The following is a 23,656-nucleotide window of genomic DNA, read 5'->3' as shown; positions in this document are numbered from 1 at the left end:
ATAGGCAGGGAAATGTTAAAGCCTTTCTGACTCATAGACTGACTCACCAGAGGACAGAATCTTTAATGTGTGTTATTCAGTGATTTGCAAAATGACCCTTATATCTAATATCGTTACCTTTCCTTATGGTTATCCTGAAAGTGTTTGTAGGTGTGGACGTATGTTTTGTGGTACAGACTATTATAAAAAAAATGGGATGGCCGTCATCTGGCATGGATACTCCTTCTGTCCTTTTTTTCTGGTCATGGCATATATTGCTGTTTGATCATGATAATTTATCAAAGAGTCTAGATTTTACTTTAGAATCTTTTTCAACATAATCCTCAGGGCAGCTGCTACCAGTTAATCACAGGCTTACAAAACAAAGTTATTTTTCAGTCTTGATTTAGTATTTATTAAATTAACTTGCACTAAGAGATTATGAATTTACTTAAAAGTTGAGGATCTTTCAAATTTGTGGTCCTGTGGCAGGCCCCAAAGTATATAACACTTAGTTTATGCTCTTAACAGGTTTACTTTCTAATAGGTCAAATAGACATGCCCACAGTTATAAGACAGACTCAGCTATATTATTGATGCGAAGGGAATAGAGAAAGATGAGAATCAGTTTTAACTGGAAAGGTTTGTGGATGTAGGGATTTTGAACTTTGAGCATGGGGCCTTCGAGGTGGTCTTTCCAATAGCAAAGGCATAGAAAGTAGAAAATACAGGATAGATTTTGGGGAATGACCAACAATCATCTTGGCTTGAATGTATAGTACTGCAAAGATAGTGTAGAACCAAATAGAGAAGTTTAATCTCTGTAGTGGATTTTGGGTTTTATTTTGTTGTTCCTGGCCATGCATAGTTTTTAATTGGTAGAAGGATATGATCAGATCTGTGCTATAAGAGTGTAACTGTTGACAGTTTGAATCAAAGTGAGATGGGAGTCTTAATAATGTAGGAAGCCTCTGTAGTAATACAGAAAGACATGATGAGGGTAAGAGCCAGAGTTACGGAATGGAAATAATGCATTTAGAATAGATTTTTAAAGATAAAATAGATAAGTAAAACATATTAAATTGAGGTTTAGGTCTGGAGAAACTGAAATGGTAATTTATGAAGATGTTCTATCTATTGAATAAAAAAATCTTTTGTTTTTTATTCAGACATCTTCTATTTTTGTGCCTTTTAAGTATGTTTTATGTAATATTAAACTTAGTTTTGAATAATTGTTTTGGTTAGATTAAATTGTTAAGTCTTGTTTTCATATTGAGGGGTGCCTGGCTGCCTCAGTTAGAAGAGCATGCAACTCTTGATCTTGGGGTTATGAGTTTGAGCACCCCATTGAGTGTAGAGATTACCTAAATAAATAAATAAATCTTAAAAAAGAGAATCTTGTTTTCATATTGAATAAATGGTTTTTATTTTTAAGACAGTTTTTTAGTTAAAACTTTTTAAATTGCAAAAATATGGGCATGTTTAAAATATTTAAATAGTAAAGATTTAAAGGTAAAAAGAAGTCTTCCCTTCACTTAATTCTCACTTCCCTAATGGTAACCACTATTAACAGTTTGTTGTGTTCAAATGTATGTGTGCACTCGTGTCTTTATGTGATTTCTATCATGCTACCTTTATAAAAGTGGGATCCAGTGTAGTTTCTCAAAGTAGCAAAAATAGTTGTGTTCATTTACATGTCCCAAATCTAGTCTTTCTCTATAGTAACAAGAAGCTTCTGTAATAATAAGAAGTGAAAGCATATAAACTTGAAATTATGCTTTGTAATCAGTGTTTTAAGCATTCTGTTTTACTTAGAAATGATCTAGTAAGTCAATGATTATTCATTAGTTAATTCAGTTTATTTTTTAAGTTACCTTTAAAGTTCTTGAAAATTATGAGTAAGCTGACACTATAAAACATAATTACTGTTGAAATAAAAAGCTTGTCAGAATAATCATTCAAATTATTTTTTTAAAGATTTTATTTATTTATTTGCCAGAGAGAGAGAGAGAGAGAGAGAGCGCGCGCACACGCACAATCAGGAGGAGTGGCAGGCAGAGGGAGAAGCAGGCTCCCCGCTGAGCAGGAAGCTGGATGCTGGGCTCATCCCAGGACCCTGGGATCATGACCTGAGCTGAAGGCACACGTTTAACCTACTGAGCCACCCAGGCGTCCCAAAATAATCATTCAATTTAAACACAGATTTACATTTTCATAATCTTAAACATTGTTGTATGAGTAAGAATGGTTTATTTGATCATCAAACGTATATGTGTTTCATTAAAGTTACTCTACTGGAATAAAAACAGATGCTTATGTTATATTTAACGCTGATAAAAAATCAGAAGACAGACTTGTTTCATTAAACTAGTTTTGTTTGCCAGATACTTAACCTTAATTATGTGAACTTGGTTCTTAAAACCTTTCTGAGTTAGTTTCTGTAAGAATAATTTTTAAAAGTATAACACATTTAAAATATTAGAAGATCAATTTTCTTATTTTCTGGGAATTTTGATAATCTGTATAAATGCATATTTATCTCTATAGGCTAATCAGAACAGAGCTGCTTTAAGAGACTTTATAATCTAATTTATTAATAACCTCCAGGGGTAGGAAAGTAATATGTACTTGAGATGAGAAATAAAAGACCTTTCTGAATTATAGATACATAGCCTTACAGACACTCAGAGAGTTTATCGTTTCCAATTCTACAATTTTAACTGTGGCTACAGAATTAACACAGAAATACAAAACCTGACCTGTCTAGATACCAAAGGGCTATTCTTTCTGGTCCATGTGAGATTCTTAATTGATTTGAATTCAGAATAGGTAAACAGAAGAGATAAATGAACAAATCACCAATGGATCAAATTCTCCTTTTTGTCTCACCCAACACAGAATAGGTCTCTATAAACCATCAGGGATTAGTAAATGGCAGTCCATGAAATCAAACTCTCAATCATTGTTACAAAGTAATTTTTTTTTCTGCCTGCATTCCTGGAGAATGACTTCTTTATCCATCCTTGATATTTTATTAACCTAGATATGTACTTAGATCTGTGGTTTAATTTTCCTTCTGTTCTATAGATTTTTTTTTTCTCCTTTATTTTTGGGACAGTTTCTCTTATGTCTACCTGCTTTTTCTCTTCTATTTGTTTAGTTATTCTGTGTCAGGGATACTAATGATCTTTACATTCAATCTCTGTCCTACATCTTCTATCTCAGTGCTCTGATATCTTTTTTCCTCCTCAATACTCAGGTTATTTTAAGACTTTTCTCCTTGCCAATTAGTTTGATTTTTAGTCTTTGTTTCTTTACTTCCTAATTGATTTCCTTAGCTGATTTTAATTTACCTGTTTTGTTTTTTTATCTTTGAATTCTTGTTGTATTAAATGTTTGTTATTAGGTTGTTCTTTGTTAGAAAGAACTCACTGGGAATTTCCTTATTTCCTTTTGTGTTTTCTTTCACTCTGGGTTCTTCCTTTGTTCTGCTTGCTATAGTCATTATTTGTTTCTCTCCTTCCTTCTACTCACTTGTTTATGCAGTTGTGTGGCCATTTCTTTTTATCTTTCTAGGTAGAGACTTAACTAGCTAGATCAAGACTTGTATTTGCCCTGATAGAACATGGGTGAATTCCCATTGATTCCTTTTTCATCTTAGCTATGATTTTGTCTCCTCCTTTTACTGCACCCCCTCAATAGACCTTTTGAGCAGTTGTATGCTGTTCTCTGTCTGCTTCTCTGTGATCGAGGGGTATAAGGTGGTGTTGTGAGAAGAACTCTTCTGATGCTCCAAGCTCTCCTGTCTCCTTAGGTTTTGTTAAATGTCTACTAGCCTCACTCCATCCTGCTGAGGGTATAGTATAATTTTAGGGGCTTCAGACCCTTCCCTCAAGTCAGAATAGTGCCTTGGTAGTTGATAGGTTCTGGTCCCACTGTGCCTCAGCTGAGATTTCAGAGCTTCTATGCTGAAGGTGTTTTCCTGGACTTTTCTAAGGCATGCCAAACCAGTTTCTATCCAAACTGGAGGATGCTTATTAAAACCTTGAAGTTTTATCAACTCACCTATTTTCTCCATTACTGCTTTCAGGCAGTGTCATCAGGCTAGGAACCAGACCACATTGTACAGAATCTTTTTCTGTCCACTAGTTTTTAAAGTTTAGAGGTTAAAGTTCAACAATTTTTGTTTGAAGCTGGTGACATTTTGGCTAAAAATTGTATACACACACATGAATATATAATCTTTCTCTTTTATTAGTTACTGGGGATAGGAAGTTCTGAAATTCTGCTTCACCCCACCATCTTTACTTGAATGTCTGTATGATTTCCTAAATATTTACTTTTGACATAATAGCATATACATACTCTAGAAACTCTCAATTTTTAAAGTATAGGGATGGCTTACTAAAAAAACGAAACCAACAAATTACAGTGTTGTAAGAAAATGATTTTAAAAACCATCGGTGACCCTAAGGCATATATTTTTCTTTTATTCACATTTTGTACTTGTGTATGCTTTTGTAGAATTTTTATGTAATCGCAGCGAGCATATAGTGAGCAGTAAGCATATAGCATATTATATTTCTGTTAATGTTAGGATAAACATTTTAATATTTCTATCTCATCTTTGTAATCTCATAATGTGACCATGACATAATGTCCTACCTTATTAAACAGTTAAATAAAGAACACTAGCTGTTTCTAGTTTTATGTTCTTGTCTGTGCATTGAACCCTTTTGTGTTTGTTGTTTTGTGTTACCTTTAAAATAAATTTGGAAGGTTGAGATTAGTGGACTAATCAACTTTATTAAAACCATTATACCTTTCACCATGACACCTACTGTAGTATCTATTTATTTTACCACTTGGAAATTTTTTTGAGATAGTTGCTTAAAATGATACCTGATATCTCCACTGTTAATGTCAGAGAATTTTTTTGGCATTACTGTATTTTTTTTCCTACATCCTACCATGATTTTAGTAATGAATTTTAAAAATGTATTCCAGTTTTTATAAGATCACATATGCTTTAAAAAATAACAAATCACATTTTCTTTTTTAAAGGAGATAATACTATCCAAAGTGAAAAAAATAATTCGGATTGGAAATTGAAAGATGTGTTTTTTATAGAAGTGTTTCTTTTTTTTTAAGATTTTATTTGTTTATTTATTTATTTATTTTTTAAAGATTTTATTTATTTATTCATGAGAGACAGAGAGAGAGAGAAGCAGAGGGAGAAGCAGGCTCCCCTCAGGGAGCCCGATGTGGGACTCGATCCCAGGACCCTGGGACCATGACCTGAGCCGAAGGCAGATGCTTAACTATCTGAGCCACCCAGGCGCCCTTATTTGTTTATTTGACAGAGAGAGACACAGCGAGAGAGGGAACACAAGCAGAGGGAGTGGGAGAGGGAGAAGCAAACTTCCCGCAGAGCAGGGAGCCCGACGCGGAGCTCCATCCCAGGACCCCAGGATCATGACCTGAGCCGAAGGCAGACGCTTAACGACTGAGCCACCCAGGCGCCCCCGAAGTGTTTCTTTTTTTAAAAATACAGTCAACATAGAACACTACATCAAAAACTAATGATGTACTGTATGGTGACTAACATAATAAAAAAAATACTGTCAAAATTGGCAGTCTAGTTTCATTAATTCTGGATTTTGCTATCATGCATAGCTTAAGTTTATAAAAGTATTTATAAAAATGTTCTTTAGTTTCTCCTAACATTAATTTATTAATTACTGCATTCAATATTTATTAAGAGTTTTGTAGGAATCATAAGTAGGTTTTGGGCTTTGCTGCATTTCATTGTCTATGAATATACTTATTATGTAATAACCCATGTAATTTTGCTTATTTAGGAACATTTAATCTACTTTTTTGTCTCCTCAGATTCTGTCAAATTTTAAGAACAAATGCATTTTATAGCTCATGGAAGAAAAAACACAAATCAAGACATTTTTGGGTTCCAAATTGCCAAAGTATGGAGCAAAATCTGTGAGAAGTACACTGCAGCCAATGCCAAATGGGACACCTGTTAATTTATTGGGAACTTCCAAGAGTAGCAACGTCAAAAGTTACATCAAAAATAATGGCTCTGATTGTCCATCATCCCATTCATTTAATTGGAGAACAGCAACTAAATACCAGCTCAGTGCACAGAGTGTTGAAGAGCGTAACAGTACTCAAATTTCACACGATAAAGTAATTGATCCTGAAAAGCATGCACCTACTCAAGGAATGTTTGATAAAAATGGGATAAAGGGAGGCTTGAAAAGTATTTCTTTACTCACATCAAAGTTAGCAAAGCCATCCACTATGTTTGTGTCATCTACAGAGGAGTTAAACCAAAAGTCTTTGTCTGGACCATCTAGTTTGGGTAAATTCACCAAAGGCACATTGTTAGGAAGGACTTCATATTCTTCAGTCAGTGCTCCAAAATCACAGTTGAATGGATTGTATGGGAACCGTTCAGCTGGTAGCATACAAAGGCCTAGAGCAAACTCCTGTGCCACCAGAAGCAGTTCTGGAGAAGGCTTAGCACAGTCCCTAGACAATATTAAATCTCTTACTTGTGAAAAAATGGTAAGGTCACAAAGTTTTTCACATTCCATTCAGAATTCATTCCTTCCACCTTCATCTATAACCAGATCACATTCCTTCAATAGAGCTGCAGATCTTACAAAGCCTTATCAGAACCAACAGCTACCCATTAGAGTGCCTCTGAGGTCAAGTATGCTAGCAAGAAATTCCCGACAGTCAGAAGTACTCAATGGAAATGATCACTTAGGGTTTGGATTTAATAGGCCTTATGCTGCTGGTGGAAAAAAGTTGGCTTTACCAAATGGCCCAGGTGTAACTTCCACTTTGGGTTATAGGATGGTTCATCCCTCTCTACTGAAATCTAGCCGACCTCCATTTTCTGGCACTATCACAGTTGATGGTAATAAAAATTCACCTGCTGATTCATGTGTAGAAGAAGATGCTGAACTTACGGCTGAGGACAGAGCTACTAATAAGGACCAAGAACTAATTGAAAATGATAGTTATAGAACAGAAAATGACCAGACCATGAAGCATAATGCTAAAATTAGATACCTGAGTGATGATGTGGATGATATTTCCTTGTCGTCTTTGTCATCTTCTGATAAGAATGATTTAAGTGAAGACTTTAGTGATGATTTTATAGATATAGAAGACTCCAACAGAACTAGAATAACTCCAGAGGAAATTTCTCTCAAAGAAGAAAAGCATGAAAATGCACCATCGAAGGATGTATTTGATTCCCCCAAGGAAAATGAAAAAAGTAAAACTGACGAGTGGATAGATATAAGTGTCTCTGGTAAATATTAATATTCTTAAGTTTGTTTGCTTTTTCTTAGATAATATAATTGAACTTACATTTAGGATTACCTTTTGATTAATTCCAAGATACTGTCAATTTTGTGGAGGGATGGATCTAGATAAAATTGGGGTAGGGCAACTTTTATCTTCCTGTGACTTTTGCTCCTGGTCTTATTTTTCACTATTTAAAACAACAATAAAAATATTCTTCCCTAATGTATCTTAACTTTGTTCTTCTTTGACTCTCATGTACAGGCCTATTCCTACTGCTTCAGAATTTTTTCTTTTCCCCCACTTCCCTAAACAGTGGCATGCCATTTTAGACCATCTCTTCCCTTATGGTAATAGATGCTGTTTGTTTAGAGTAAAGCTGTGCCAAAGGGTGAATTAGCTAATAATAACATAGGTTATGTCCAACCTAATGAATGTTTTTATCCTAGGAAATTTTCATTTTTTTTAAAGGAGAACTTAGATTTCTTATAGTTATACCTTCAGAGGAACTTTATTTTTTTAACTGAGGAAAGTGAGATTAGTACCTCTTAAACATTTCCTCTTATACTTGGTCATCCTGGTACTAAAAGTCTGGAGAAAATATATCTTTGTGCCCATATAGCCTGAAAAAGAGCAAACTGAAGGGATTGGGTGTAGGCATGTGATCTCGTCAAGGGTCTAGGCCATGAGATGTGCATAAACCCTTGACTGTCTGAGGGTCTTCTAGTTAGAAGTAAATACCAGAACAAGTGTTTCTTTTATAAGGAGGCAACTGCAAGGTTAAATGATATATACAGAGTAAGGAGTTTCATGGCCAGTGTATAAAAGTAAATATCTTAGGAAATATTAAAAGACTATGAAGCTTTATAATTTTAGAAGTGTTGCAGAAGTGAAAGATGGCTCCATGAATTTTCTTTCACATAATGTATTGGGAAACATTTCAGTAGGTTATTTAAGATTTTATCTCTGGATCTTTTTTATTATTTAGGATTTAGAAAATGCTATAGTTACTAATACTTTTTTGCCATTTTTTTGCTATAATATGTTAAATTATTAGAGTTTATAATTTATTTTTGAGAAATGTATTTTTGTGAATTAATAACCTTTTTTTTCTTTTTCTTCTTAAAAAATCACTTGAAGACAGGAGTGAATGTACAAAACATACTTCTGGAAATAACTTGATTTCACCAGATACAGATTACAGAGCTGGTTCTTCATTTGAGCTCTCTCCATCTGATAGCTCTGATGGAACATACATGTGGGATGAAGAGGGTTTGGAGCCCATTGGAAATGTCCATCCAGTTGGGAGCTATGAGTCTTCAGAAATGAATAGCATAGTACGTATGAATTTATATATTCTTTTGCAACATTTTGTTTACCTTACTATGGAAAGACTTGTGATACTGCTTGGATTTTAAGTTTATAAATAGCTCTCCTAGTTTAAGAAAAGGAAATTCATATCTGTTACGAGCCTACAAAACATCTGACCTTAATACATAATAAAGCATATATTTGTGTCACATGACACGAGTTAAATACACTGTCATACATTATATACACACATGTATATATAAATAGATATACTGTATTCAGGTTAAGCTAAGCTAGTGGTTCTCAAATTTGGGGAGGAAGGCCACGTCTGGATCTAATTTTGGTTGTCATATTGAGGGGCGCTACTGACAGCGGGAAGATGCCAGGGATGCTGCTTAATGCCCTACAGTGGTATCCACAGCAAAGGATTATCCAGCCCAAGATGTCAGTAGTGCCACTATTGAGAAATCCTGGGCTAGGCTATGTTGAGGTAACATTTAAGTGCTAACTCAGTGGCTTAACACAATGAAAGCTTATTTTTTACTCTTCCGAAGTCTACTGTAGGTCTGGAAAACTATATAGGGCAACTTCAGTGTTCTCAGCTGCGTTCATCTTCACCATCTTCACCATCACCAAAACTAGGTGGCTTCACCATTGCCTTTTGAGGCCCCATCAAAAGGTCACTGTTGTAGAGGAAGAATGCTGCTAGGTCTCACATGTTGCAATTACTTGCCGTGGCCTGCAGATGGCACGTGGTACTTTTACTCACAACCTATTGACCCTATTAAGTACTAACTGGGCAAGAAGTGTAAATTTTCCTGTGTGCCTGGAAGGCAAGGGAACCAGATATGGGTCAGCACTAGAAGACCTACCATACATTATTATGTGCATATTTTAAGAGACATTGCAAGTAATGTGGTTAATATGCCACATGAGTAAAGTGTAGTTGGGGTGTTTAAAGTGACTCATTGTAATTACTCAGTATATAAAATACGATTTTCCAGTAGTTGTATGGGAAAACTGGTAGTCTTCGTGGATATACTAAATTCCAAGTGGATTTTTGGCAGTGTAATTTTCTGTGCTCTCATAAACCTGTGCCTTGGAAAAAATAAACATTACCAGGGAATTGTTAAATTGCACAGACATAGAGAGGACACATATTTAATTTAGAGAGAGTATCTCTATCTCATTAGATAAAGGAAGTTTAAAAAAGTTGGTAGTTTTAGGGCCTTATGTGCTTGCTTACCAGGACTTTTTAAACCAAGTATGATCAAAGTGGGAGTGAATATTGTGTCCAGCAGATGGCAGCAATAATCCACTTAGTACCTGACATTTTTCAGAGGTTCCCACTATTTTCAGTTCACTGTTCCTATAACTTAATGATGCCTCTAAAAGAGTTCAGAATGCACCTCGAGGGGCACCTGGGTGGTTCAGTCGTTAAGCGTCTGCCTTTGGCTCAGGTCATGATCCCAGAGCCCTGGGATCGAGCCCGCGTCGGGCTCCCTGCTCGGCGGGAAGCCTGCTTCTCCCTCTCCCACTCCCCCTGCTTGTGTTCCTGCTCTCTCTCTCTGTCAAATAAATAAATAAAATCTTTAAAAAAAAAAAGAATGCACCTCGATTGACCATTAGTCTTTAAGATTTCAGAGCTTCTGATTTAAGAGGAAAACAGTCTGAGAAAGGATGGAGAATTGATGGTAGATGTTCAAAAAAGTGTTAAGATCTCCTACTGGGATGGTGGACTTAACATTTTTGTTCTGAAATTCTATCAGTTTTTGCTTTTTATATTTTGAGTGTATTTTGTTAGGTGTGTACCTGTTTAGAATTGTTTTCTTGGTGAAATTGGACTTAAAGTCATAATTTAGTGATCTCTATTCCTCGTGCTTTCTGTCTTAAGGCCCTTTTTTCAGGTATTAGTATATTTTATCATTTTTATTTATATATGTTCCATGCTTTTACCATGAACCTTTTGATACATAGCAAAAAGGTTACAATTTTTTTAAATTACAATTTCTCTTTTTCTTTTAACCTGTGAATTTAGTCCTTTTATGTTTGCATTTATTGATATACTTGGACTTCATTCTGCCATCTTACTATTTTTAATTGTCTCACTTTTTCTCCTTTTTTTTTTGCCTAGAATAGTTTAAATGAATATTTAAAACTTAATCCAAAAAGAACTTTAACATATTCTCATTTTTCTTGGTCTCCCTGTCCCTCTCACCAAAGCCCATGTCCCCACCCCCTTCACCCCTAGTTCCCCAGCCACCATCATGGTTGTTCTCTACAACAGTGCTCCTTCCGGTCCAGGTCAAGATAAGGAGCTTTCATTAGAATGTGAGTCAACTGTGTCACTACTAACACAGTTTAGTTCAACCCACTATTTAGTTTAGTTGATATTGTTTTCATAGTAAAACTTTCTCTTTGAAAAAAGCAATGCGTTGATATGCATTTTGGTGGAAGCTCCTCATCTTTGTCATGGACCCTAACAAACAGTTTGTAGACTACTTTGCATAGTGCTTATCTAGAATCTAGGTGATTTTTTTTTAAATATGAAGAGTGTTTTGTTGAGGTGTAATTTACATTAAATAAAACGCACAAATATTTTTCATACAGCACAGAGAATTTTGAATATTTTTATATAATTGTTTAAGTTATCCACATTGTGATAGAGGATATTTCTATCACCCCAGAATGTTTCCTGTGCTTTTCAGTCATTCAGCCCCTACCCCGAAGGCACACCCTGTTTTGGTTTATATCACTGTAGATTAGTTTTGCCTATATTTCATATAAGTAGAATTATAAACATGCCTATTTTATATCTGGCTTCTTTGAGTCAATATTTTGTACTTTTTATAGTTTGTTTCTTATTATATGATACTCCTTTGTGTGAAGGTAGTACAACTTACTTTATCCTGCTTATTGATAGACATTCAGGTTGTTTCCAGTTTTTGGCAACTGCTACTGTTGGGAAGATTTTGCTACATGTTTTTGGGTAAACATTTATGCATTTCTGTTGGTAAAATGTGTAGGAGGCGCACCACTGGATTATTGGGTATTTATGTATATAACTTCAGATGCTATTAGTTTTCCAAAGTGGTTGTACCAGTGTACAGTACCACTGGTAGTAAATGAGCATTCTAGAAATTCCACTTTCTTTTGGTGTTGTCTGTCTTTTTTCATTTTTGCTATTCTGGTGGGGGTATAGTATTGCACTGAGATTTTTGTCTTGCGTTTTGTGATAACTGCTTGTTGAGCACCTTCACCTATGTTTATTCACCCTAAGATATCCTCTTTTGTGACATGTCTTATATTGAGCTGTATTTTTTCTTTTTGGTTTGTAAAAACCCCTTCGTATATTTTGGATATAAATTTTTTTACATACATATATACAAACACATTTATATACATGTATGTGTATATATTTCATACATATGGGTTGCTTTTAAAATCTCTTAATAGTGTCTTTTGTTGAGTAGAAATTAACAATTTCAATATAGTGTAGTTTACATTTTTTCCTTTGTTGTTAGCTCTGTTTTGAACTGCAAAATTTTCGTTTACCCCAAAGTCTTAAAGATATGTTCCAGTGTTTTCTTCTAAAAGGTTTGTTTTTTAGCCTTTTACATTTAGATCTATGAGACATCTGGAAATTATTTTTGTGCATGTTATGAGGTAGAGGTCAAGATTAATTTTTTTTCTTTTTTTGAAAAGTTTTTGTTCCCTACTCTACTGCAGATTTATCTTTGTTTTAATCAGTGATTGTATCAATATATTTCTTGAGTCTCTTTTAGTTCATTGGTCTCTTCTTTTATCCTTGGGTCAGTGCTATACTGTTTTTATTTCTGTAGCTTTAAGTATTGACATCTGGTAATGTAAGTCTTACAGCTTTTTCTTTTCCAAGGTTTCCCTAGCTCACCTTTTGCAATCTCTTTAATTATTAGAATGAACACGTCAATTTCTACAAAGAACTTTCAGGGATTTTGAATGGGATTACATTAACTTTGTAAATCAGCTTGGGAAGAATTGACACGTTTACTATAGTGAATCTTCCATTCATGAATATGGTGTGTTCTTCCATTTACTTGGGACTTCAGAAATATTTCTTGCTAATGTTTTCTATAAAAATTTATACATATTTGCTTTATTTTTAGGTATTTGATTTCATCAGTATAAATGGTACCACTTTAAATTTTTATTTTCTTCTTTTTTGTTGTACGTACAAATATATTTGATTTTTGTATTTTGAGCTGTTTTTCCAGTGACCTTGGGGAATTCACTTATTAGTTTTAATAATTGCCTGGAATTTCTACATATATTGTGACATCATACTGTTTGCAAAGTCTCCATCTTCCCATCCTCCCTTTTATTGGATGTGTTAGGACCTCCAACATAATGTTGAATTGAAATGGTGATAGAATTTCAGCAAGGTTTTAATAGTCCACCATTAAAATTTCTGTGTGTGTGTGTGGTGGGGGTGGTTATAGATATCTTTCATCAGATTAAGCAAGTTCCCTTTTGTTTCATTTGATTTTTTTTTTGTGAGTAGATGTTAATTTTTCTCTACATTTATTAAAATCATCAAAATTTTTTTTCCTGTTATATGTTATCTGTTAGTGTGGTAGATTACATTTCTTAATTTTCAAATGTTAAACCACCTTCTATTCCTTCTATTCCTGGAATAAATTCACTTGGTTGTGATGTATTATTCTTTTAAATGTTGTTGGACTTGATATCCTAATAGTTTATTTAGATTTGTTGCATTTATGTTCATGAGCAGGATGGCTCTATCTTTTCTTTTCACATTTGGTATCAGGGTTGTGCTGGCTTCATAAATGAGTTGAGAAGTATTCCCTGTTTTTTTGCCCTTTCAAGGAATTTATGGACGGTTGATATTCCCCTTTCTTAAATATCTACAAATTCACCAAATAAAACTTTAGAACCTGGAGTTTCCTTTGTGAGAGGTTTTTAATAACATATAATGTTTTAAGTAGATATGCCCATTAAGATATATAGGTATAGTTTTTTGTGTGTTGCTTTTTGAGAATTTGTCCATTTCATCTAAGTTGTCATTTCTTGGTGAAAGTTATTCAGGGAGCTCCTGGATGGCTCAGTGGGTTAAGTGTCTGACTCTTGATTTCAGCTCAGGTTATGATTTCAAGGTCGTAAGATCCAGCCCAGTGCTGGGTGTTGCACTGGGTGTGGAGTATGCTTAAGATTCTCTCTCTCCCTCTCCCTCTGCCTCCCCCCACCCCACCCCACTCATGTGCATGCTGTCTCTCTAAAAAAAAAAAAAAAAGTTACTCAGGATTACCTTATCTTTTTTTTTAAGATTTTATTTATTTGAGAGAGAGAGACAGAGGTAGTGATAGAGAGCATGCGCAGGGAGGAGAGGGAGAAGCAGGCTCTCTGCTGAGCAGGGAGCCTAATGTGGGGCTTGATCCCAGAATCCCAGGATCATGACCTGAGCTGAAGGCAGACGCCTAACCAACTGAGCCACCCAGGCACCCCCAGATTCTCTTATATTTTAACATCTTTATGGTATTGTAGTGATGTCTACTGAGCTCTTGCTATAGTCCTGGCATTAAGTATCTTATGTGTATGACCTTATTTAATCTTTATAGCAACCCCATGAGATAGAGATGATACTCAAAATACTCAACACCAGTATCACCATGGCTATTACACTATTCAGGCATGTACTTCCTAATACCAGCCCAAGAGGTAGGTGCTGTTATTATCTCCATCTTATTAAAAAATGGAATAAACATAGAATCCAAGGATACATAGCTAGTACATGATAGAATGGGATTTTTTAATTTAGCTTATTCCAGAGCCCTGGTTCTTAATCACTGTGCTATATTGCCTCTCAATATACAGTGACTTGAGCCGAAGGTAGCATTTAACCGACTGAACCACCCACGTGCCCTTGATGTCATTAAATTTAGTAATTTTTTTCTTTATGGTTTTTAGTCATGATCTCACGGTCCTGGGATTGAGTCCCACATCAGGCTCCCTGCTCAGCGGGGATCCTACTTCTCCCTCTCCTTCTGCCCCTTCCCCTGCTCATGATCTCTCTCTCTCTCAAAGAAATAAATAAAATCTTAAAAAAGTTAATTATATCAAAATTTAAAACTAGACATAGATAATAAAAAACGAAGTTAAAAGCTACTGGCTAAGAAATTATTTGTGACACATTTAATAAGAATTAGAAGTCAGACCACATGATAAATTTTCCTTATCAATAAGAAAAAGGCAAAATAATACAACAGATAGAAGATAATAAAATAGTAAATAGCTAATGTGTACTGAGACATACAATTTCATACTCACCAGACTGGCTAAAATTTTAGTCAGATAATAGCAAGTGCAGTGAATATGACGAACAATAGAAATCTTTCTTCACTGCTGGGAAGGATAAATTGCTAAATCATTTTTGGAAGGCATTTGGCAAAATCTAGTATAGTTGAAGAGCCAAATATGCACTGATCCAGTAATGTTACTCTTAGGTTTATATCCTAAAGAAACCCTAATATATATGATCAGAGACATGAATAAGAATCTTTGTTTGCTGTACTGTCTTCTTCTTAGGGATAACTTAAATGTCCATTAGCAGGGAAACAAATTAACATATTTAAGTGGTATTATAACAGTATATTATATATATTATACAGCAGTAAAAATGAATGAACTTACACTTATAGTACACATGTACCACAAAAATGTAAAGAAGTTGCAGAACATTATGTATCACTTATATAAGCTGTAAAAACACATATAAAACAATATTATTTACTGTTCACAAGTACATAAATGTATTAAAGGGAAAGAAAGCCATTCCTCCAAGAGCCCTGGTTCCTTTTAATGGAAAATGCTGTTTTTGAAGCCGAATTCTGGGAACTAGAATTCGGCTTCTGTTGTTGAAAAGTTGCTGCTCCCAGGCATCTTCAGTGGACAGAACTAGGGAATATAAGTGTGTGTGTTTATTTATATACATACACATTTACATCAATATTTGTTTCTGCTTTAGCTGTATATATTGAAAACCATGAGTTCATACTAATACCTCCAGTTCCAATCCAATGCCACAGGATTCATTCAAGTTTTCTTTCTATATTTGTAACCTCCCTTCTCTGATGGTGATAAACCTGGCTTCTGTTATCCTTAAAATACTTACTTATTTGATCTATTTCCCTCTTATGTAACTGATTTCTGTTCTTTGCCACCACTTCCTCTTTCCCATTTATGTCTTTCTCATCCTGCTTGGGCTCTGAAACCCCTACAGTGGGTCACACACCATGCATGGATAATGTTTCTACCCTGTTTGGGCTCTGATGTACCATATCAAGCCATCCCCCACATATATTCTGCTTAAGTTCTCATATCTCATACCAGGCCAACCTCCTGCCTCAAATGTTCCCTCTTCACTCTCATCATTACCCTAATGTGCCTTAAGCCCTGATGTACTAGGCCCACCTGGGCATGGATGCTCTTTTCACATTACTTGGGTTCTAATTTCCCATGTTCACTGTCCCTCTGTATGTATGCCTTCCTTAGCTTGCTCAGTCTCTGACTACTCATGCCTCACTCCTCCACTCCCAATCCTACCTGCCAATTTGAAAGAATATTTATGAAGATGCTCTTGGACATGTCAATCTTAATAATATAGGTACAAGATAAACGTTCCCAGACCTGTACATGTATCTGTTTTATTATCAAAGCAAATGATAAAAAATTCATAAAAATCATGAAAAATGGTTCTATATGTAGTAAATTTTATAGAATCTGTATTATTTTATGTGACTAATATGAAAATTTGGGTCTGGAAGTATCCAGACAGCTAAAAGTTTCATTTTTTCAAATAGTTAAATTCTAAGTTTGACGTGAACTGCTCTGATTTTTAGAAAATGTGAATTCGATTATTATAATGGTCAGTGAAATTAATTATAACCAATGAGGAAAGTGAACGGTGTCTTGTGTTGGAAGGATTCATGAGAATCTGGGATTGTCTCAACCATAAAGATTTAAGAGGCATCTATTGCAAAACTGCTTTTCAAAGGGGAAAAAGTAGTATTTATTTGGAAAAAATATAGCACATATAATACTATCTTTGTTGTGTGTTTGTAGCAATAAAGAACTACATAATTGTTGTTCTTAGAAAAATCTCATTAAGGTTGCTGGGCATTCTGATTTTTATTGTTTTTGTAATCAGATTCAGACTTTAATTAAAAACACATTTATAAATCTATAGGTATATTAGTTTTTTCTTATTGCTGTGACAAATTACCAAAAATCTTAGTAGCTTGAAACAACACAAACTTATCTTACTGTTTTAGGACCCAGGCCCTCACTGGACTAAAAAAAAAGGTGGGCAAGGCTTCCCTTTTGAAAGCTCTAGAGGGTAATCTCTTTCCTTGTGTTTCTAGCTTCGAGGCTGCCACGTTGCTTTGCTCATAGCCCCTTCCATCTGCAGAGCCAGCAATGGCAGGTTGAGTCTCACCTCATGTTACTATGACCTTGTCTCCCTCTTCTATTTAAGGACCCTTGTGATTACATTGGGCCCAACTGGATAATCCAGTATACTGTCCTATTTTGAGGTCTCCTCATTAGCAATCTTAATTCATTTGTAACCTTAATTCTTCTTTGCCATGTAACCTAACATATTCACAGGTTCCAGGGATTAAAATATGGACATCTTTGAGGTGGCCATTATTCTTCTGCCTAGCCTTAGAGTTTTTTTTAAATAATACGATTATTAATTTAAAGAAATTATTCTTTTGAAGTTGGCAAATTCAGCTCTAGAACTAAAAATAAAATAGTAAATTTTAAGCACAGTTTAGCCAAACTCATTTTTTTCAATTTAAGTTATTCTAAACTGATGACATAGTTATTGAAGTGGTCTTCACTAAGGTTTGTCATCACTGTAGCTAATCATAGGATTTATTATTTGGAGATATTTGAATATTTTTATTTGTAATATTTGATATCTTCCAATAACTGGAAATAACTTACAGCAGCTTGTGTGTGTGTGTGTTTGTATTTTCCGAAAATTGGTATGGAATTTAAAGATGACTGATTTCTAAGAAAGGCAACTAAGGGGATGATGGAATCATTGGTCTGTTAAAATTTAGGTATTTTTGATTCAATTTGTAGGAAAAATTATTTATAAACACTGACTTGAAAACGGTGTCCAGTACTGTACAGAATGTGTAACACTAATTAACAGTGTTGATTACAAAGTATAATATACTTTATTTGCTAACAGTGCACATGATAAATGTATCTTTGATATTATTGATTGCCTTACATCAACAGCTGCCTAAAATAACTACAGATATAGATTCCTTCTGACAGAGGTAAAAGCATTTTTTGTTGTTTATTTGTTCATTTTTGTCTTGTTCCTATGGACTATTTTCACTCCTTTGATTATTTTAATTGTCCTATGTTTCTGTTGTGTTTCTGTTGAGATGTATCTGTTCAGCATGCTAGGTGTGCTGCACTATGACCTATGATTTTAAATAAAAGGAGGATGGGATTACTTTATAACTCCCAGCTTTTGTTTTCTTGGACATTGGACCAATATATACTCTGGCAATTTATACATTTACTCTGAATTTTCATTTTAGATCTGTTGGTCATACCTATCACAATGGAGATTGTATCCTACCCTTTCCCACCCTTTGTTATTCAGTTTTATGAGATTTTGCATTTGTTTCCATTCATCCACTTGGCAGTGCTATGTTGAGTCTTTTGTATACAGAAAAATTAGATGCTATAGAATTGAGGACATAGAGATCATTTACTCTTATCCACTAATTTTATAGAGAAGGATACTGAAGCCTAGAAAAGTTAAGTCACACAATCACTTAAGAGACACAGAGGAATTAGAAGTTGGAATAAACCAGCTCCCAGTTTATTGTCTCTACTGTATGATGTGGCACCATAAATTTATACTGGGTTTCTTCTTTAAGGTAAAGAAGGTGCTATTCACTGTTGTATTCTGTTTTCTCTTTGTTATTAAATGTCTGTCTGCCTTTTGGAAAATTGTTCCTTTTCAGTCTTACTGGAGAGTATCTTTTTTTTTTTTTAATTTTCTTTACTTATTTGACAGAGAGAGAGCATGCACAAGCAGGGGGAGTGGCAGGCAGAGGGAGAAGCAGGCTCCCTGCTAAGCAAGGAGCCTGATGCAGGACTCAATCCCAGGACCCTGGGATCATGACCTGAACTGAAGGCAGATGCTTAACCAACTGAGCCACCCAGGTGTCCCTATCTTTTTTGAAAATCGAAACATACAGATTAATTGCTTCTCCTCTTGTCTCTGCACCAAACTATAGTAGACTAGAAGAATGAAAAGGGGAAAGGCTAATCTATGGTTGGGTCATTCATTTGTTCAGCATGTGTTTTAAATTTCCACTGTGTGCTCTGTACTCTAGTTACTGAGAAATACATATGAATAAAGAGACAGTTGCTGCCTCAGCATAAATTTATGATCCACATTAAGAGAGGACATATACTTAATTCTGACCATTAAAGGAAGATTCCATGTGTGCTTTTAATTAATACATGTTAACCCATTTTGAGTTCAAAGTTTGGGGAAAAGTTTGTATGGCATCTCAAGAAAAGCTTCTTTATGAGTTTAAAATGAAAGAACAGTTTTATTTTTTTTATTTGTTTAATTTCTTCCTCCTCTTTCTTTGGGATGTATTAATAGGGGCCAGCAAAGCCGTAGCCTTAGGCTGCCAACCTGTTTTTGTAAATAAAGTTTTATTACAGTGCAACCATGCCTTTAATTTATATATAGTCTGTGGCTGCTTTCATGCTGCTATGGCAGGATTGAATAGCTGCATCAGAGACTGTATTGCCCACACACCTAAAATACTTACTATTTGGTCTTTTTTTTTTTAAGATTTTATTTATTTTTTATTTATTTGGGGGTGGGTGGGGGACAAGCAGACTCCGCAATGAGCGCGGTGGAGCCCGATGTAGGACTCGATCCTAGGACTCTGAGATCATGGCCTGAGTTGAAATCACGAGTCAGACGCTTACCTGACTGAGCCACCCAGGTGCCCCTACTATTTGGTCTTTTAAAAAAGTTTGCTGACTCTTGCGTTAGAACATTACAGATAATTTTAAAGATTCAGAAATTAATTTTTCAAACTCAGTATAAATCTATGTAAGCTCTTTAGGCTTTCACTTTTCTTTTTGTTATTTCTAGCACCATTCTTTCTCTGGCCTCCAGTGGAAGGCATCCATCAATCCATTCGACATATTTGAATGACTGTTATGCACAAGATGTTGAGGATACATCGATCAGGCAGTTATAGCTTTTATTTTAGTGGTGCTTGTGTCCTAATGAGGCCGATGTGGTTGAAATATTTAGCTAACTTAGAAACTATCTTCAGTTAGTAAGTGGGGAAAGTTCTACAGAGGAGAATTACAAAGTAGCATGTTATTGGAAAAGCATGGTCTAGAGTGGGTGTTAGGTAAGGCGTTTTTGGAAATGATATTTAGGCTAAGTTGCCCTAGGGTTAAAAGGGTATATGTAGTTGCAAAGATGTTACCTCTTTTAGTAAACAGCACATGAGAAGGCCTTGAGGCAGGAAGAGATTATGGAATATTTGAGGAACTATGAGAAGGCTACTAGCACTGACATGAAAGGGAGGAGTGGCAGGAGAGGAGGCTATAAGTACAGGCTTTTATGGAGCTCAAAGGATTTGGATCTCTGTCCTAAAAATTGAAGGGGAACTGACGGAGGGTTTTAAGCTTGAAAGGGACACAATTTGATTTACATTTAAAAAATGCTCTGTATGAAGATTGAATTAGAAGGGAACTAGACAAGATGCTGGAAGCTACTGTTCCTGAAGATGGGTGGTAGTGGCTTGAGCTAAAGTGGGCAAAATGGAGATCTAGAGGGGTGGGTGATTTTGAAAACAGGTTTAGTGGGTACAATTGGTGAAATTGGATTATTTGTTAACTGTAGGGGAGAAAAGTGTTACCTCCTCACTTTTAGAAGTTCTGACTAATATTGTTGGTTCTATTCATTCTGCCAAAATCATCCTAAATTGTTGGTTTGACTTGTTATTTTTCTGTTGGTTTTCCCATTACTTCTAATGTCAGATCTAAACTCCTTTGACTGGTTCTTATGCTGGTCTGTCTGGTTGCTTTTAATCTCCTATTATTAGAATATACTGGAATATACTTGATATTTCATTATCTCTCTCATCACTCTTAGGTTTCTCGCACTAAGTGCTCAATATATACTTGTTGAAATGGGTGCTGTGATGACATGCCATTTAATTTGAGATAAATAGAAAAACTTAAAGGTACTGTTTAATGCTATTCAGTATTTTTCCATTCATATTGTGACATAACCTATTTACAAAGTAAGTTTCTAAGGTACCACGTGTCATAATAGCAAGGTACAAGTAACTAAGAATGTGACATTAGCATGGATGTCATAGTGGAGGGACAGCTTACAGAAAGTTGAGACCGTCTTAATATAGGTAAATGAAAATTTCAAACTGATACTGATACTTTCAGCTGTGCTGTGATATAGAATACAGAACTTGAACACATAGAAGGATTTAATGCAACTCAGCTTTTGTTTTTTGTTTTTTTCTTAAGATAAGGGGATAAAATGAGATAAGGAAACTAAATTTTTTTTAATTTATATTTTTTTGCCAAACTAGTAAATCTTCCATTTGCATTTAATTATTAAAGTAGGAGTTTTTTTGACCTGTTAATGTAACTTTTATATATGAAAAAAAGTTTAAATTTGTCAAATATTGTTGTGATGACCCTTTAAACACAATATTTTTCCTCACTTTATTTCTTATAGATTGTTTATTACAATCTGAAGTTTAATTTAGTAATTATGTATTGAGCTTCTACTATGTTCCAGACATATTGTTAACTGCTGAAGTTACTGATACAGATAAGGTTATCTTTGTCCTTAATGAATACAAAGTCTAATATGATTGGCAGATATAAATAAATTATCATACTGTAATTTTGTAAGTGATGTGCATGCTATGATTAGTATGCATGTGGTCTCAAAATAATGCAGATGGGAGGTTAACTCCATGTTTGTGTGTTTGGAAGGTTTCAAAGAGGAAGTTATGTCTGAGTTGAGTTTCAATAAATGAATACAAAGTTGACCGGTTGGCCAAGGAAAAGAGAGGGTGAACATTCATTTTAGGCATTGAAAACAGCATATTAAAAAGTCCATTTGATGTAATGTGCAATAAGTCTGATGCTCAGCTAAAATGGGCACTCAGTGATGCACTGTAACTTGACTGGTTTTAAGGACAGAAAATTGAATCTCAAAGAAGGAAATTCAGACTACTGAAGGAGTTGGGGCCATTAAATACATTCATTTTTCCATCATCCAACAAGAGTACTACACTAAATCACCAATGCATTTGGCATTTCAATTTATTAAACATTGTTATGATTTTGTTAAATCAACATTTTTAAGTAGAGCCCCCAGGATGCTGGATGGTGAGCCAAAAGACCACAAGAGAAGCAAAGAGAAGTTTACTACTCACAGGCCTTGTCTTGAGGGACCACCCAAGAAGGTCAAGGCAGGGTACAGGCAGAAAGAGTGAGGAACTGGGGCACATGCCTTTATTAGGGTCTATGGGTGGAGTGCTTTGGGGTTCCTGGGGTAAGGTGGATTGTCCAGTCAGACCATAAAGAGCAAGGGTTTTGGTAAGCTTCACAGGAGTTTTACCTAAGGGCCACACAAGGGGAAGGTGTTGGGAGGCAGGGAACTTAACATTTGCTTGTGACTGTGGGCTGTTATCTAGGGCTTGTACTTGTACAAGGGATTAGTGTCAGTTTAAGGCCCTTGCAGGCAGCTTGGCCAAAAATGTATGCCGAGGCAACAAATGATGGAATAGCTCAGCTAAGCTCTCAACAAACATACATGTTAACTGAAATCTGCCACCCACCCTTATAATCAGTGTGGCTAAAATTATTCATCTGAAACCTGTAAAGGCTAAAGTAAATTTTAAAAAGATCTAAGTCAAGTCAAGCAGAATTTGACTTGGATTTTTTGCCAAAGTCTACAACGTATTACAAGACTGGCAGGGCAGACAGTTTACCCACCTCCAGGAGAAGTCCCACACAAGATCACACACTCATCTCTCCTTCCTTTTCATCAGGTGATGTGCTTATGTGTTGGTCTTTGTCTCTTTCAGCCCACTGGGAAGTACCACAGAAAGGAGGGAACAGATACTTAAACTATAAAGTTCTCAGGCAGTAGGAATAGGATTGGATTTAAAACAGAAGAAACATGGGGCACCTGGGTGGCTCAGTTGTTAAGCGTCTGCCTTTGGCTCAGGTCATGATCCCAGGGTCCTGGGATCAAGCCCCACATCGCGCTCCCTGCTCAGTGGGAAGCCTGCTTCTCTCTCTCCCACTCCTTGCTTGTGTTCCCTCTCTCACTGTGTCCCTGTCAAATAAATAAATAAAATCTTAAAAAAAAAAAACCAGAGGAAACAGAAGTAAGTCTTACTATAGAATTTAAAGAAACAGAATATATTTGATTTCTCTTGCTGTTTTCACAGATTACCACAAACCTAGTGTCTTAAAACAACACACATTTATTATCTTACAGTTCTGTAGGTGAGAAGTCAGATACAGGTCTCAGTGGGCTAAAATCAAGGTGTCCGCAGGGCTGTGTTCTTTTGGGAGGCTCAAGGGGAGAATCCTTTTTTTTTTTTTTTTAACTTTTTCCAGTTTCAATTGGCTGCCCTTGAATTATGACCCTCCCCACTTCCTCCATCTTTAAAGCCAGCAACACTGCATCTCTTTAACCACTCTTCCTCTGCCTCCGTCTTGCACTCTAAAGATAATTACAGTGGACCCACCTAGATAATCCAGGATAAAATCCCTATTTTAAGGTCAGCTGACTGTCAGCCATAATTCCACCTGCAAACTTAATTCCTCTTTTGCTGTGTAACTTAACATATTCACAGGTATTATTCCAGGGATTATTCTTTTTATCAAGAAAATTATTTCATTTCTCCGGAATTCC

At 35.4% G+C, this 23,656-nt stretch overlaps 1 protein-coding gene across 1 annotated transcript in view; it reads left to right on the top strand.

The window, feature by feature from the left end:
• The window catches only part of CCSER2 (coiled-coil serine rich protein 2), a 186,970-nt gene that overhangs the window by 37,241 nt on the left and 126,073 nt on the right, over positions 1-23,656 (top strand). Inside the window, exons 2-3 of the mRNA XM_028098692.2 lie at positions 5,872-7,321; positions 8,455-8,651. Of these exons, the coding sequence (XP_027954493.1) occupies positions 5,911-7,321; positions 8,455-8,651 (1,608 nt within the window). The 5' untranslated portion in view covers positions 5,872-5,910. The remainder of the gene's footprint in view (positions 1-5,871; positions 7,322-8,454; positions 8,652-23,656) is intronic.

The sequence above is a fragment of the Eumetopias jubatus genome, unplaced genomic scaffold (assembly GCF_037043125.1).
Source record: "Eumetopias jubatus isolate StellerSeaLion01/CBP00866 unplaced genomic scaffold, mEumJub1_p1.0 scaffold_17, whole genome shotgun sequence".
Lineage (NCBI taxonomy): Eukaryota > Metazoa > Chordata > Mammalia > Carnivora > Otariidae > Eumetopias > Eumetopias jubatus.
The sequence above is the reverse complement of the archived record's forward strand: the minus strand, read 5'-3'. Positions and strand labels throughout refer to the sequence as shown.